The 12,463-nt window shown below is 45.2% G+C and overlaps 1 protein-coding gene and 1 long non-coding RNA gene across 2 annotated transcripts; one reads left to right on the top strand and one right to left on the bottom strand.

Moving 5' to 3' along the window:
• Nucleotides 1-974: 974 nt before the first annotated feature.
• LOC142827071 (uncharacterized) lies at nt 975-5,683 on the bottom strand. The gene is made up of 3 exons (XR_012901461.2): nt 5,078-5,683; nt 4,312-4,799; nt 975-1,557 (listed from the first exon to the last, which is right to left on the bottom strand). It is a non-coding gene; the product is annotated as an uncharacterized LOC142827071 (long non-coding RNA).
• Nucleotides 5,684-7,114: 1,431 nt separating this feature from the next.
• Nucleotides 7,115-12,183, top strand: ZIC2 (Zic family zinc finger 2). Its single transcript, XM_075918753.2, has 3 exons — nt 7,115-8,770; nt 10,458-10,621; nt 10,897-12,183. Exons 1-3 carry the CDS (start codon nt 7,771-7,773, stop codon nt 11,185-11,187), a joined length of 1,455 nt encoding a protein of 484 aa, XP_075774868.1. The 5' UTR covers nt 7,115-7,770; the 3' UTR covers nt 11,188-12,183.
• Nucleotides 12,184-12,463: the final 280 nt, after the last annotated feature.

The following is a 12,463-nucleotide window of genomic DNA, read 5'->3' as shown; positions in this document are numbered from 1 at the left end:
GTAGCTTTGTGTCACACAGGAATACCTGCAAAAAGTGTTGGAACCCCCCTCTAGAAAGCGTCAGCACTGTATGAAGATCTTCTGGGATTTTAGTCGGGTTAAAAGAAAAGAACAAAAATAAACAATCCCTTGCTTTTAAAATGGTCTGCTTGATGTTTTTATTGTGCAATAAAACTCTTTCTCTTCAAAATAGCTTTTTACCAAAATTCTAAGCACTGCGTTTTATTGAATTACTTGAGATTTAATGGTTTAATGGGTGAATGCATGGAGGAGAAGCTGTAAACGTGAATAATAGTATCGCAGCTATGCGGTATCTTGTACACGCCTCCTTGTACAACTCTTGTTAAACACAGCATGATATGTATCTGTCATCGATTTAATATGTCTTAATTCAAATATATCCCTCTGATCAATTTCATTTTATGGTGACTGTAAAATAAAGAAAATATGTTATGGTTAAACGATAGAAAAAAAGATAAACGAATGAGGTTTAAATAATCTCATGAAAACTCGTCAATTTCTGAGTAAACATAAACCATGGAATATGTAGGCAATTACTCGGGTACTTTGATTTTAGACGCTGGAATTTAAAAAAATATTAATTCAAACCAGTCAAATGACTATCTATGACTACTAACATGATTTAATATCAGGCCTAAATTGTCGTAAAGATTTATATTGTATTTATTTATGTATGTGTGTGAGAGTACACAGAAGATCACTCAAACACAGCATGTCTACGTGAGTATACACAAATACATATGTACATAAATAGGCACAGCTCCATCTCCAGAGAGTTTTAGAAACCCGAAAGTCCCTTTAAACGCTCCTGAATGGATGAATCTCTTGTCCAATATAAATATTTCAAATAAATGCCCAGAAGGCCGTTTATAAAAGCCAAAGAAAAGTATTCTTTAAAGTATTTTTTAAAATATTCTACTTAAAATATACATCTGTCTTGGCCTTTAATGTGTGCTTTAAATATTTTGTTGGTAGTTGTATTATGTAAATATATGCTAATGAGCACCAGCACCATTTATAGTCAATCGCCTTTAATGCAAATCTTATTGATATTTAGGGGAAAAGAGAACAATATTTTATAACATACAAACCTTCTGGGGAACAATAAACATGAGAAAACAATTAAAGCTTGCCTCAACAAGTCCTTAAAACCTGTTAGTAAAGGAAAGCTAAAGTAGATCCTCCCCCTCCCACACACACATTAGATTCCTTTTTAGCAAAACAGTCAACAAGACACCCCCAAACTTTCCTCAGCACCAAACTTGGTTAAACCTCTGCAAGGTTTGGACACATGCAGTGGTGTCTGTCAAGCCGGCCTCCTGTTCCTCCTGCAAGGTGCTCCCCGCTCCATTACCTCGCGCCTTGTAAGGCTGTATTCACAGAGGCTGCCGCAGAACGCGTGATTGCACGCCCTTAATTATTGAACAGATACAAGTTTCTTTCCGAAGGGTGTAGGCAATTAATAAACGATAAGGGACGTGAACGGGAAGGCTTTCTGGCAGCTTTACTTTATTTGTTTGTAGATTTGTTCTTGATCTAAGGGGAAAAGACGTACAGAATGGAAAATCCATGTTTATGGCAACGTAAATTACCCTATAGTCAGCCAGGCGTGGTTTATGGCAGGTTTATTTTCTGACAGGCAAGATATTGAAAACACGACAGAGTGTGTCTGCGAGGGAAGACTCAGGTTGGAAAGAGTTTCAAGTATTAATTCTATGGTAGGCTCTTCACACTAATAATGGTGGAGTCCTCAGAGTTCAAGGGTGACGCACCAATAGTCTCAGAAACTCTTATTAGAAAAGGATGTGAATGCAGAAAGAGTCGCAACCCCATTCTGGGTGCCGTATCTTGGGTAATAATTATTTGTTACCAAGAGCACTAGGGGAAAGAGCCCTGACAAAGACATATGTGTTAATAAACGGGAAGTATTTGTTGACATGAAGATTACCCATGCGCTCACATACCCTGTTTCACACCCCATCACTTTCCCCAAATTCAGATAGAAGAATAAAAGAAGCCAAGGTTGATTTGTTTGTACATTGCACTAACAATGGCATATGTACACAAGACAGGTCCTTCTCTTTGTTTCAAAACAGGGGTCTCTTTACACATGCCTGTTTTTGTTACAGGTTGTGTTGGGTGGTATTGCAAGTTCGTGAAAATGCCATCGAACTGGTTGTTGCTACAGAATAGATGTATATGTGGAATGTACAGTCCAGTCATTGAGAGGACGCTCTTGGCAATGATTTCCAAAAGTAGGACTTCTTGGATTACCACAAAGAAGTCAGAGACTTGGATTTACTTTTGGTCACACTACAGTGCGGGGGTTTAAGATTAAACGTCATATATTCTCGCATAAACACATGGGAGTGAAATGGCCTAAAGATAAAAAGCAGCAGATTTTGGGAGTCCAGATCCCCCCCACCCCGCCACCCGATGCAGTGCTCAACTGGATATAGTTTACACATGCTGGGTCTCTTTTAAATTTCAGCTGTTAACAATAAACGCCAACTTTCCATAGCCTCTTTTTCATATATCCAAAATGAAGGTAGAAGTCATCATCATGGTACATTACACATTGAACGTATTTAATTGAACAGTAGCCATTTAGTCCACAATGCTTTTGTGATAAAGGACTGATAATATTGTTTGAAAAAATAAAGACACTGAATCATATAAAATATGGCGAATGAACTACAATTATATTTCAAATATACTTTTATATGACAACAAAACTTTAAAAGCAGTCCTTTTCAATACACTAGCAATTAGTAAATCCATGTAATAGTTCTAATAGTCCGATATATCCCCTAAGACTTTTCTTAAATAGTAAAGAGTGCTTTACATGACACAGTGTTTATTAATTTTAGTTCAAATTTGGGCGTATTTTTCTCTGTATCTGTACATCAACGTTTGAAGAAGCTGTTGAGATAAATCAAATGGTGACATTTTGACGGCTTTACTTGTATAAGCAATATGGTTACCATATGGCATTGTTATTTATGAATGACAGCATAAATTGTATTACAAAGTCTATCGCAATAATAGTGCAGTTTATTGCAGAGCTGCTCTGCTGTCACTAGCATTTATAAGGCAACCTCCATCTGAAAAAGGTGTGTCAGTAAAATTACACATTCGTGTTTAACATCTTGCTTTTAGTGGGGTTTGGATTTTTTATTTTTACTGTTATAAAAATATTCCTGCAGGCTGGTAGGAGATTCAGAGTGTCTGGTGTGACAAAAATAAACCTGCGGTGCGATGCAGTAGCATAATAACTACTGTTAAAAGATTGTCCAAGTATTCGCTGTTACTTGGCCGATTCTTCATCTCTTTAAAGAAAAACCCCACTGTACTCTGCATCGCTAAATCACTGGCAAATTCATTTTTATATAGCAACTTTTTTATAAGTACAGCTGAGAGAACAATAAATGTTAATGGTATGAAAGAAAGGTGCTCCTTTGTAGGTTCCCTATAGGTTGTAGTGGGTTTTAAGAAATGGCATTTAAAAGTTACAACTTTGGCTGAGATTTTCATTATTTCCCTTTTCTTTTACATTACACTTCTATTAAACTCTGACAAAGAACTTTTGTTCCAAAGTGTGTTTTACAGAGGGAGGCTACAACACAACACATGTGGTCTTCACGGGTCATAGGTCGAACGGCCTAGAAGTGGCTAGGATCGGCAAAATCAAAGGTAACCTGCAACTTAATATCCTGTTGATGATCTTGTTGAATTTATGAGTGTCTGTGATACAGACAACGGTGCAAGTGATTCTGTTAAATTGCTCTGTTCTTTTCTGGTTAAATAGAGCATCCCTCCTTTACACTCCTTCTTTGTGCTCCATAAGGAAACAAAGCTCGGATTTTGTATTGAATTTGCGCACCTTATCTCTATTTTAAATAATGCATTCTATTTTCTTAACCCTAATATTATATAATATTAAAGGCGATCTCTCTCTCTCTCTCTGTCTCTCTCTCTCTTTCTCTCTATATATATAGCTTTAAATTCATCCTCATACAACCAACCCATGCACGGGTCTATATCAACTTTTATAATACAATTACTCCTCACTTCCAATGTAAACAACAATCTCGTGGAAAAAAATCGAGTTGAGTTTACATTCTAACAGTGAGCTGCTCTCTTAAAGGTTGGTACCTCGGCAGTAGAAGATTATAAAAGACGAAGACAATATACGAAGTTAGGAAAAATCCCTTGCTAGCACCCTCGCTGTATAAGCAATCGGTAGTAGTAAGAGCTGTGCAGATTTAAAGAGAAATACGTAACACTTACAAACAGGGATATGTTTCCCCAGTGAAGCGGCTGTTTGTTCTGCGGGTCTGACAGCACTGCACTGCGGGCACTTCCACAAACCTGTTGAAAAACTTATTTCACTAAAACAGTTTAGAAGGGAGTTTGACTGGCCGCTTTCTTCCCTCTAAAGAATGAGCTTAAGTCTGCATTTCTGGCAATGCCCCTGAAAGCGATTGCAGGTTTTCCCCCCCTCCTCTCTCTCTCTTTCCCTTTTCACCCTGTGACACGGGGGAAAGGGGTTTTGCGGTTCGTAGAGAAATAAAGCACTTCTTAGAGGGGACGGCGACATGACTTTGAACTTGGATCAGCTCCTCTGTTTCCTGCAGAGAGAGTAGAACTGGAGCCCTGAAAGAATAGCAAAGTGAGTCCAGCCTGCGGGGTCTCCGGCTGGAATTAACGAATTCTCCCCGAACTGTCCCAATGCAGCCACTTGACGCCGCAGAGCCAGAACACAGCAGCAGGGTGATCTGTGAATAAGAAAGAAAGAAAGAAAAAGGTAGGCATTTTGGATATGTTAACATTGTTTTTCTATGCAATGCATTTACCACGGTATTTTTCTCGGACCTTTGCGGGGGAGGGGACTCGTCCTTTCTCAGAGTCAGAATCTTCTTTTAAACTCTTCTGCTGAAAAATGGTCTAAATAAGTAAGCATATTTGGCTACCAGAGTTCATGATTATTCGATTTTTCCCGAGGCAGACAGCGTCGCTGAGTATAACTTCCACACATTGTGCTTTAACTCCCTACCTTTGATTCAGGAGCTATCCCTCAAATCCTCCTTTTCGGAACATTGTAGAGAAAGGACAATATAATCTATTCGCTGTCTGGTCGCATAGGCTGCAGGGTCAATACGAGGACAACAAATGCACAAATTCTGCAGTCTGGAAAGAGAACTTCTGGGAGCAGCACTCTCCCGTAGAAAGACACGTCCAAGGGACCGCTTGGAAGAACGGTTCCGGGCTTTAGCTAACAGACGAGTGTGTCTAGATTCATTTACAGTTTGTGGGTTTTAACGACCATTTTAGATGAGAAGGAATTCCTGTTATTCATAAAGAAAACCCTCGCGTTTTAGGAAGAGTAATAAACCCGTCGATATTTTTATGTTTCAGCTTGTTCCGGGGCAGGCTTTTAATTGCTTTTAACCATTTAATGGAGGGGAGAATCGTAATGTAAGCAAATCAGGGGAGAAAAGCAGTTTGCAATGCTGTTTTCACTTCGCATAAAGTTCGATACGGTACTATCATCACATCTAATCTATCTCTCTGTCTGTCTGTCCATCAAGCGAGTTTTTTTAAAAATCCTCCTCCACCCATGCAAAGTCCACTTCTGACAGCGGCTGTATATGGTGCAATACACCACAACGTGAGGACAGCAATGTCGCTGGTAATAGTATTTATTCCGCCTCTTTAAAAAAATCACTACATTTTGGGTTGATTCGCTCTGGTGAACACAGAGATGATTAGAGTGTAAACGTCAGGTTGAGTGCAGAAAGGTCAATATTACAAATATTATTTTTTAAAGCGCCTTGTTTATTGGATACTCGCCCCAACATGATTATTTTTCAGCCACTACAAAACAAACCCAACCAGGGGCCAGACATGTATTTACTGGAGGGGGAGGGGAAGCGGACTTGTTCGGTGTGCTGCTTTGTTCTGATTATTATTTATTGTTATTCTTATTCCTCCCCTCTAATAATACGGCTTTTAAAGCACAGCAAATTGTGTTGTTGCGGGTTATTGTTAGAAATTAGAAAAAAAAATCAAACCCAATGGCCTGAAAGGAGCATGCATATGCAGTTTGATTCTTCGGCTTCTAGACAAGTGGTTTAGCAGACCCAATAACTGTTGTTTGGTGTTTCTCTCTCTCTCTCTTTTCCTCTCCCAGATGAAATTGCACTGTCATCAATGCCCTGTTCCATTTCTCTCTCTCTCCCTTTAGAAGCTTTGGTGGATTTGTTTTGGTAGCAAAGAGGAAAAGGGGGAGGGGAGCGGCAGTATTGGCAGGTCCGTCCCCCCCTCCCATGTTCATGTTTTAAGCGCCTGGTTTGCTCCCCCCCCCCCCCAGACAACAAATGCAGGGTGGCTCTGCCTCTTCCCCCAGCAAAAAGGGGCTCGATAAAACCCCCGTTTCCATCCTCGCTCGCACTTGCTGGCTGGAGCTGCGGGCAGCCCCGCGCTGCCTCTCCCTGTGGCCGAGCTCGGGGGCGGGGTGGCTGGGGGGTGGGGAGGGAGAGAGTCCAGCGCCGCTGCTGCTGCTGCCGCTGCCGCCCAGGCTCGGTGCGAGAGGGGGAGGCGGGAAGGAGCCGGGCAAGCGCCAGCCGCGATTAGCCGCTCGGAGGGGGACGCGGGGATGGAAGAGGCCAGTGCGGCCAATGAGCAGGCGCCGGGAGGATGACCGGGCTGCTGTTAAAGGGGGCGTAGGAAGAGGCGCTGCCAGTCCAGTCAGAGAGTCAGAGCGAGAGGCTGGGAGCGGGGGGAAGGGGCGGGGAGGGGGGGAAATAAAAGCAGCAGCAGCAGCGCCCAGCGAAATAAACAGAGGAGGCGAGAAACGGGAGGCAAATAAAACCCCGCGTTGAGGGCGCAGCCAGGAGACCGGGCGAGCCCTGGACGTCCCCCCTCCAGCTCCTCTGCGAGTCCCGCTGCTGAGCCCCCCCACCCCACCCCACCCCCGCAGCGCGCGCGCGGCCCAGAGACCCCGCGAGGGAGATCACTTCTTTTATTGTTGTTCTTGTTTGTACGCCCTGTCCTCCCCCCCTTCCTCCTCCTCTCCCCGCCCCCACCTCCCCCTCCTCCGCTCAGACCCCACTTACAGAGCGGGGAGGCTGCGGAGAGAGAGGAGGGAGGACAGAGACGCGTCGGATTCCTTTCCGCGCTGGGAATTCGTGGCTGCAAGTTTTACTACGTGAGGCACATCTAATGCTCAGCCGGGAAGAAGAGGCATAAAACAAGAGAAGGGGGAGGGGAGGATCCCCCCCCCCAGCCGCCTAGAGCAGAGGGGAGAAAGTGGGGAGCCGGGGGAAGCCAGCGAGGCTGGGGAGCAGGGAGGCACGGAGGAGGCCAGCTCCTGGCGGGGTGCGGGGTTTTGCGGGGCTACAGGGCGGAGGGCGGCGGCAGTGACATTGCCTTGGCAGTGTGTGCTTGTGTGTGTGTGTATGTGCGTGCGCGCGTGACTTGCAGGGAAAGGCAGCGCGATCGCACCCCTCCCTCCATCCCTCCCCCCCTGCTCCCCCTCCTCTGCCCTGCCCGCCCGCCCCCGCCTCAGCTCCTTTAATACACTTTGGTTCTCCGCCTGGCTTTGGACTCTTCTCTCGGTGGCTCGCTCGGCGGCTGCTGGTGCGGATCGGTGCAGCGGGGGGAAGCCTGGTCCCTGGATCCTGCTGCTGGGTGTGCCCGGGAAGGAAGAGTAGCAGCCGGGGGGGGAGGAAGCGGAGCGGCAGGACCATGCTGCTGGATGCCGGACCCCAGTTCCCTGCCATCGGAGTGGGCACTTTCGCTCGGCACCATCACTCGGCCGCCGCCGAGATGCAGGACCGGGAGCTGAGCCTGGCGGCGCAGAACAGCTTTGTGGACTCGGCAGCCCACATGGGGGCTTTTAAACTCAACCCCGGGGCCCACGATCTCTCTCCCGGCCAGAGCTCGGCTTTCACCTCGCAGGCGCCCGGCTACCCGGCGGCAGCCTTGGGTCCCCACGCTGCCCATGTCAGCTCCTATTCCGGGGCGCCTTTCAACTCCACGCGGGACTTCTTGTTTCGCAGCCGGGGCTTTGGGGACTCGTCTTCGGCTGGCGGTCAGCACGGGATCTTTGGCCCTGCGGCCGGGACCCTCCATCACCCGCACACGGACGCTCAGAGCCACATCCTTTTCCCGGGCATCCACGACCAGCACGGCCCCCACGCCTCCCAAAATGTCCTGAACGGGCAGATGCGCCTGGGTTTGCCCGGGGAGGTCTTCGCCCGATCGGATCAATACCGCCAGGTCTCTAGCCCCAGGACTGATCCCTACTCGGCGGCTCAGCTGCACAACCAGTATGGCCCCATGAATATGAATATGGGCATGAACATGGCAGCTCACCACCATCACCACCCAGGTGCCTTTTTTCGATACATGAGACAACAGTGCATCAAGCAAGAGCTGATCTGCAAGTGGATAGACCCCGAGCAGCTGAGCAACCCCAAAAAGAGTTGCAATAAAACTTTTAGCACCATGCACGAGCTGGTCACCCACGTCTCGGTGGAACATGTTGGGGGACCCGAGCAGAGCAACCATATCTGTTATTGGGAGGAGTGTCCCCGCGAAGGCAAACCTTTCAAAGCCAAATACAAACTGGTCAATCATATCCGAGTGCACACCGGAGAGAAGCCCTTCCCCTGCCCCTTTCCGGGCTGTGGGAAAGTTTTCGCCAGATCAGAAAACCTAAAAATCCACAAAAGGACACACACAGGTAATTATGTTGGGGGTTCGAAGATTTAAAAATGGTTTGTTTGTCTAAAAATGCACTTAAACATGCTCCCGGGTGTAAACACTTCCATGTCAGCGTGCTGTTGCCTTTCACCGGGCGTTTTCTCCTGTTCTTTCCTTGTGAACGGATTTGTTTTTTTAATTTTTGCCAATTGATTTATTTCTGTGGTCATTTATGAATGTGGAAATATGTCAAGATGTGACTGACTTCTTCCCGTTTCAATGTAAAATACAAAGCGAACTCTATTCATTAATGCTGTTAAAGTAGGATGGTGATATGTGTCGATAAGATATTGTCCGTAAGTAATGTACACGTTTGGATAGGACTTCGGTGTGTGCCTGCCTATGTATTTTAAATATACAATAGCTCGTAGTAAGCGGCGAAATGCTGCTTTCTGGGAATGTTTTTCATTAAATTTAAATGGTGTGAGTTAAAGCAATAAAATGTCTAATTTAGAAAGTGTTTTTAAAGTCTCACGTGAGGAGGTGGTTTAAGGTGGCGTTGCAACAGTTTATTAAATTATGTAATAGGTAGCAGAGGAGTTGAGGTTCAGAAACTTACACAAAAAATCAGGTCAGATATGAGAGAAGGACACAATACTTCCTGGTAGTAAATTGCGTTAGCTGAACAATAACAAAACAAACGCAATATCCTGCTTCATATATTATTCATTTACTATTCCTCCCAGTTTAGAATTGTGCCAGAGTATTTCATAAAAGACGGACAAATATTTTAGCAACTTCGACTATAAATATTTACTTGAATACGGGTAAGATCTATAGGCCTATTGTTTCCTTAAGTGTTAAGAATGGTGCTAGGTGCCAGACGAGCTTTAACAAGGTTTAAAATTTGAGAAATTTATTTGCATGAAATGCCCGCACTTAAGTCATTGTGTCTGAGCGGATGTCTTTAAGAAACAATTTAGGTGCTAATGGAATTTAATGTTAAATGGCTCCCCCTCCAAACGGGGGGATGTTTGTGTTCTCACCTCCAAATTACTCTGACCATTTGGAATTCTGGCAAGAAGGTGAAGAAATAGAATGAAAATTAAATGGAGTATTTTACAGACATTTAGTTTTCCCAGCGGATGTGTGTTTACTTCGAAGATCCATCCATGAAATAAAATGTGTCTGGCTTTAACTCTTTTATTAATGGTTTATCGTGTGGCAGGATGCTGGATTTTATATGAAGGTGCAAACGGCTCGATTTTTAAAAACCGTTTTCGAGCCGACTGTCTGATAGCACCAGTTGAAACAAAAACAAAATCCGTAAATTCGCTGGAGCCATGTCGTGTCACCAGTTCTGACGCAGAGCTCCTGGCTGGTTTCACTGGGGAGTCCAGCTTAGAAAGCAATGGCAAGATATGGCCCCAATATTTTTTATATTTTATGATAAAACGTCTGCTCTGGAACCAAGTGATGAGTTGAGAGCTGCAAATCACGGCGCCATCAGAAATCAATCCACACAGGGCAATCAATCTTTTAAATCATTTTGGTGAATCGGACGTTTGGTAAAAAAAAATCATTAGAAATTGAAAAGGAGGGGACATACAATTCTTGCCACGCACCCCTATTTTAAGGCAGGCATTTGTGGGCCATTGTGCAATAAGTAGGGGAGAAGTCCAAGTGGATTGTTTACTATACCCAAATCCTCATTGTTTCTCTTCCAGGAGAAAAGCCCTTCCAGTGTGAATTTGAAGGCTGTGACAGACGTTTTGCCAACAGCAGCGATAGAAAGAAGCACATGCACGTCCACACTTCAGATAAGCCCTATCTGTGTAAAATGTGCGACAAATCCTACACCCACCCCAGCTCTCTGCGGAAGCACATGAAGGTATAAGGCCAGGGCAGTGTTGCCAGATGACATGCTCTGAGGGGGTCGGTCTGGGGGAAGGCTGTAGCTTGCATTCTCTGTGGTGGGAAGGGAAGCAAAACCCGGAGCCGCCTCGCCACCAGGTGATAAAGTCCAGGGAGCCTTTGCTTGGCGAAGGAGGCCAGCTGTGGGTCCCTGGGAGCGCGCTACCCCGCGATGGGGGGTGTGAGCTTTGGCTGGGTGCCTTGCGCACGGGGACACTTACTCCACCCTGTCTTGTTGCCTTTGCTTTGCAGGTCCATGAATCTTCCCCTCAGGGCTCCGAATCGTCCCCGGCTGCCAGCTCGGGCTATGAGTCCTCCACCCCCCCGGGGCTGGTGTCCCCCAGCGCCGAGACTCAGAGCACCACCAACCTGTCCCCGGCTGCGGCCGCGGCGGCTGCGGCGGCGGCGGCGGTGTCTGCTGTGCACCGGGGCAGCGGCGGCGGCGGCGGCGGGGGAGGCAGCAGCAACGGAGCCGGCGGGGGTGGCGGGGCTAGCGGCAGCCACAGCGGCCTCTCCTCCAACTTCAACGAATGGTACGTGTAGGGGCCCTGCCGGACTGCTGGGCTCTGGCCCTCCCGCCTGCCCTCCCACCGAGGGGGAGGAAGAAGCAGCCACGCCGGGAAGGTGTTGGATCGTGTTTGGTTTGGGTTTAAACCAGCGAAAGGATTAACAACTTCAGTGGCTCCGGAGCAGAGGAGAGCAACCCCCCTCCAGAGCCTCCAAAACAAAACAAAATCCGCCAGAGCTAAACTTTTCTTGGCCCCCCCCCCCCCTCCGCCTCCTTCCCTCTGCCCCAGCACCCTCCGTCCCGACCAGCTGTGTATATAGAGGACTCCTCCTTCCTCCTCCAAGGTGGTAAACGAAGTTTTATTGGATTCTTGGTGTATAGACGTTCGTCCCATTTGTAAACTACGGATTGATTTCCTCCCATGCCCACCCCCCAAAAGTGATGGACTTTTTTTCTTTTCTTTTTTTAGTTCAGCCATTTGAGAAAAAAAAAGTAACGTGGAAGAAAATGGTTTCTTTTGTAACTGTGATGATGAATATTGTGTTCCTTTTAAAGAGGCAACTTGATTGTAAACTTAATTCAACTATAGACTGGGGGAAAAACTGTGCCAAAGTTTCCATTCTGTTACACACACGCACACACACCACCAACAACAACGCTTGTGAATGTATTTTTCTGTTAGCTGGGTTTACATGTGATGTTTTAGTGCTTTTGCAAGTTCAATTTGTTAGTTCCTGTTTGGAAGATTGTGAGGAAAAATAAACGTCGTGCCGTTAGCTTTTCCCTAATAACACCCTTCCTTCTGTAAATACCTGTTACCATATTTATCCATTTGTAATTAAATTATGGTATTAACTTGCTACAGAGGAAACAGTATTTATAAAGAATGTTTCTTAACTATAAATATGTACAATTGTGAGCATAAACTGTTTCAGATTTTTTATTTGAAGGTTTAAGTGGTTTCATCATTTCTTGTGAGATGTTTTGAGAGTAATGCATACAGAAATATAATAAAATGTGTTGAAACTGCACGTGCTGGTTCTTTTTATGTCTAAAGGCTTTCTTGCACTAGATAGGTTTCACCTAAAGAATGAAATTCAATGTGGCTAGAACATGTAAAATATTTTTAAAAACTAGCAAAATCACCTTAGGGCGATTCTTTTAAAATAATAAAATGTCTTTAGTTAGGACAGCGTTAATTTTCCTCCAAACATCCCTTATTTTTTAAAAAAACAATCCCCTACATTATATGCTAATAAAACAATAACATTATATATCCGTGAGCTATATGTTTACATTGAATATAAGATA

The sequence above is a fragment of the Pelodiscus sinensis genome, chromosome 1 (assembly GCF_052426305.1).
Source record: "Pelodiscus sinensis isolate ZL-2025 chromosome 1, ASM5242630v1, whole genome shotgun sequence".
Lineage (NCBI taxonomy): Eukaryota > Metazoa > Chordata > Testudines > Trionychidae > Pelodiscus > Pelodiscus sinensis.
The sequence above is the reverse complement of the archived record's forward strand: the minus strand, read 5'-3'. Positions and strand labels throughout refer to the sequence as shown.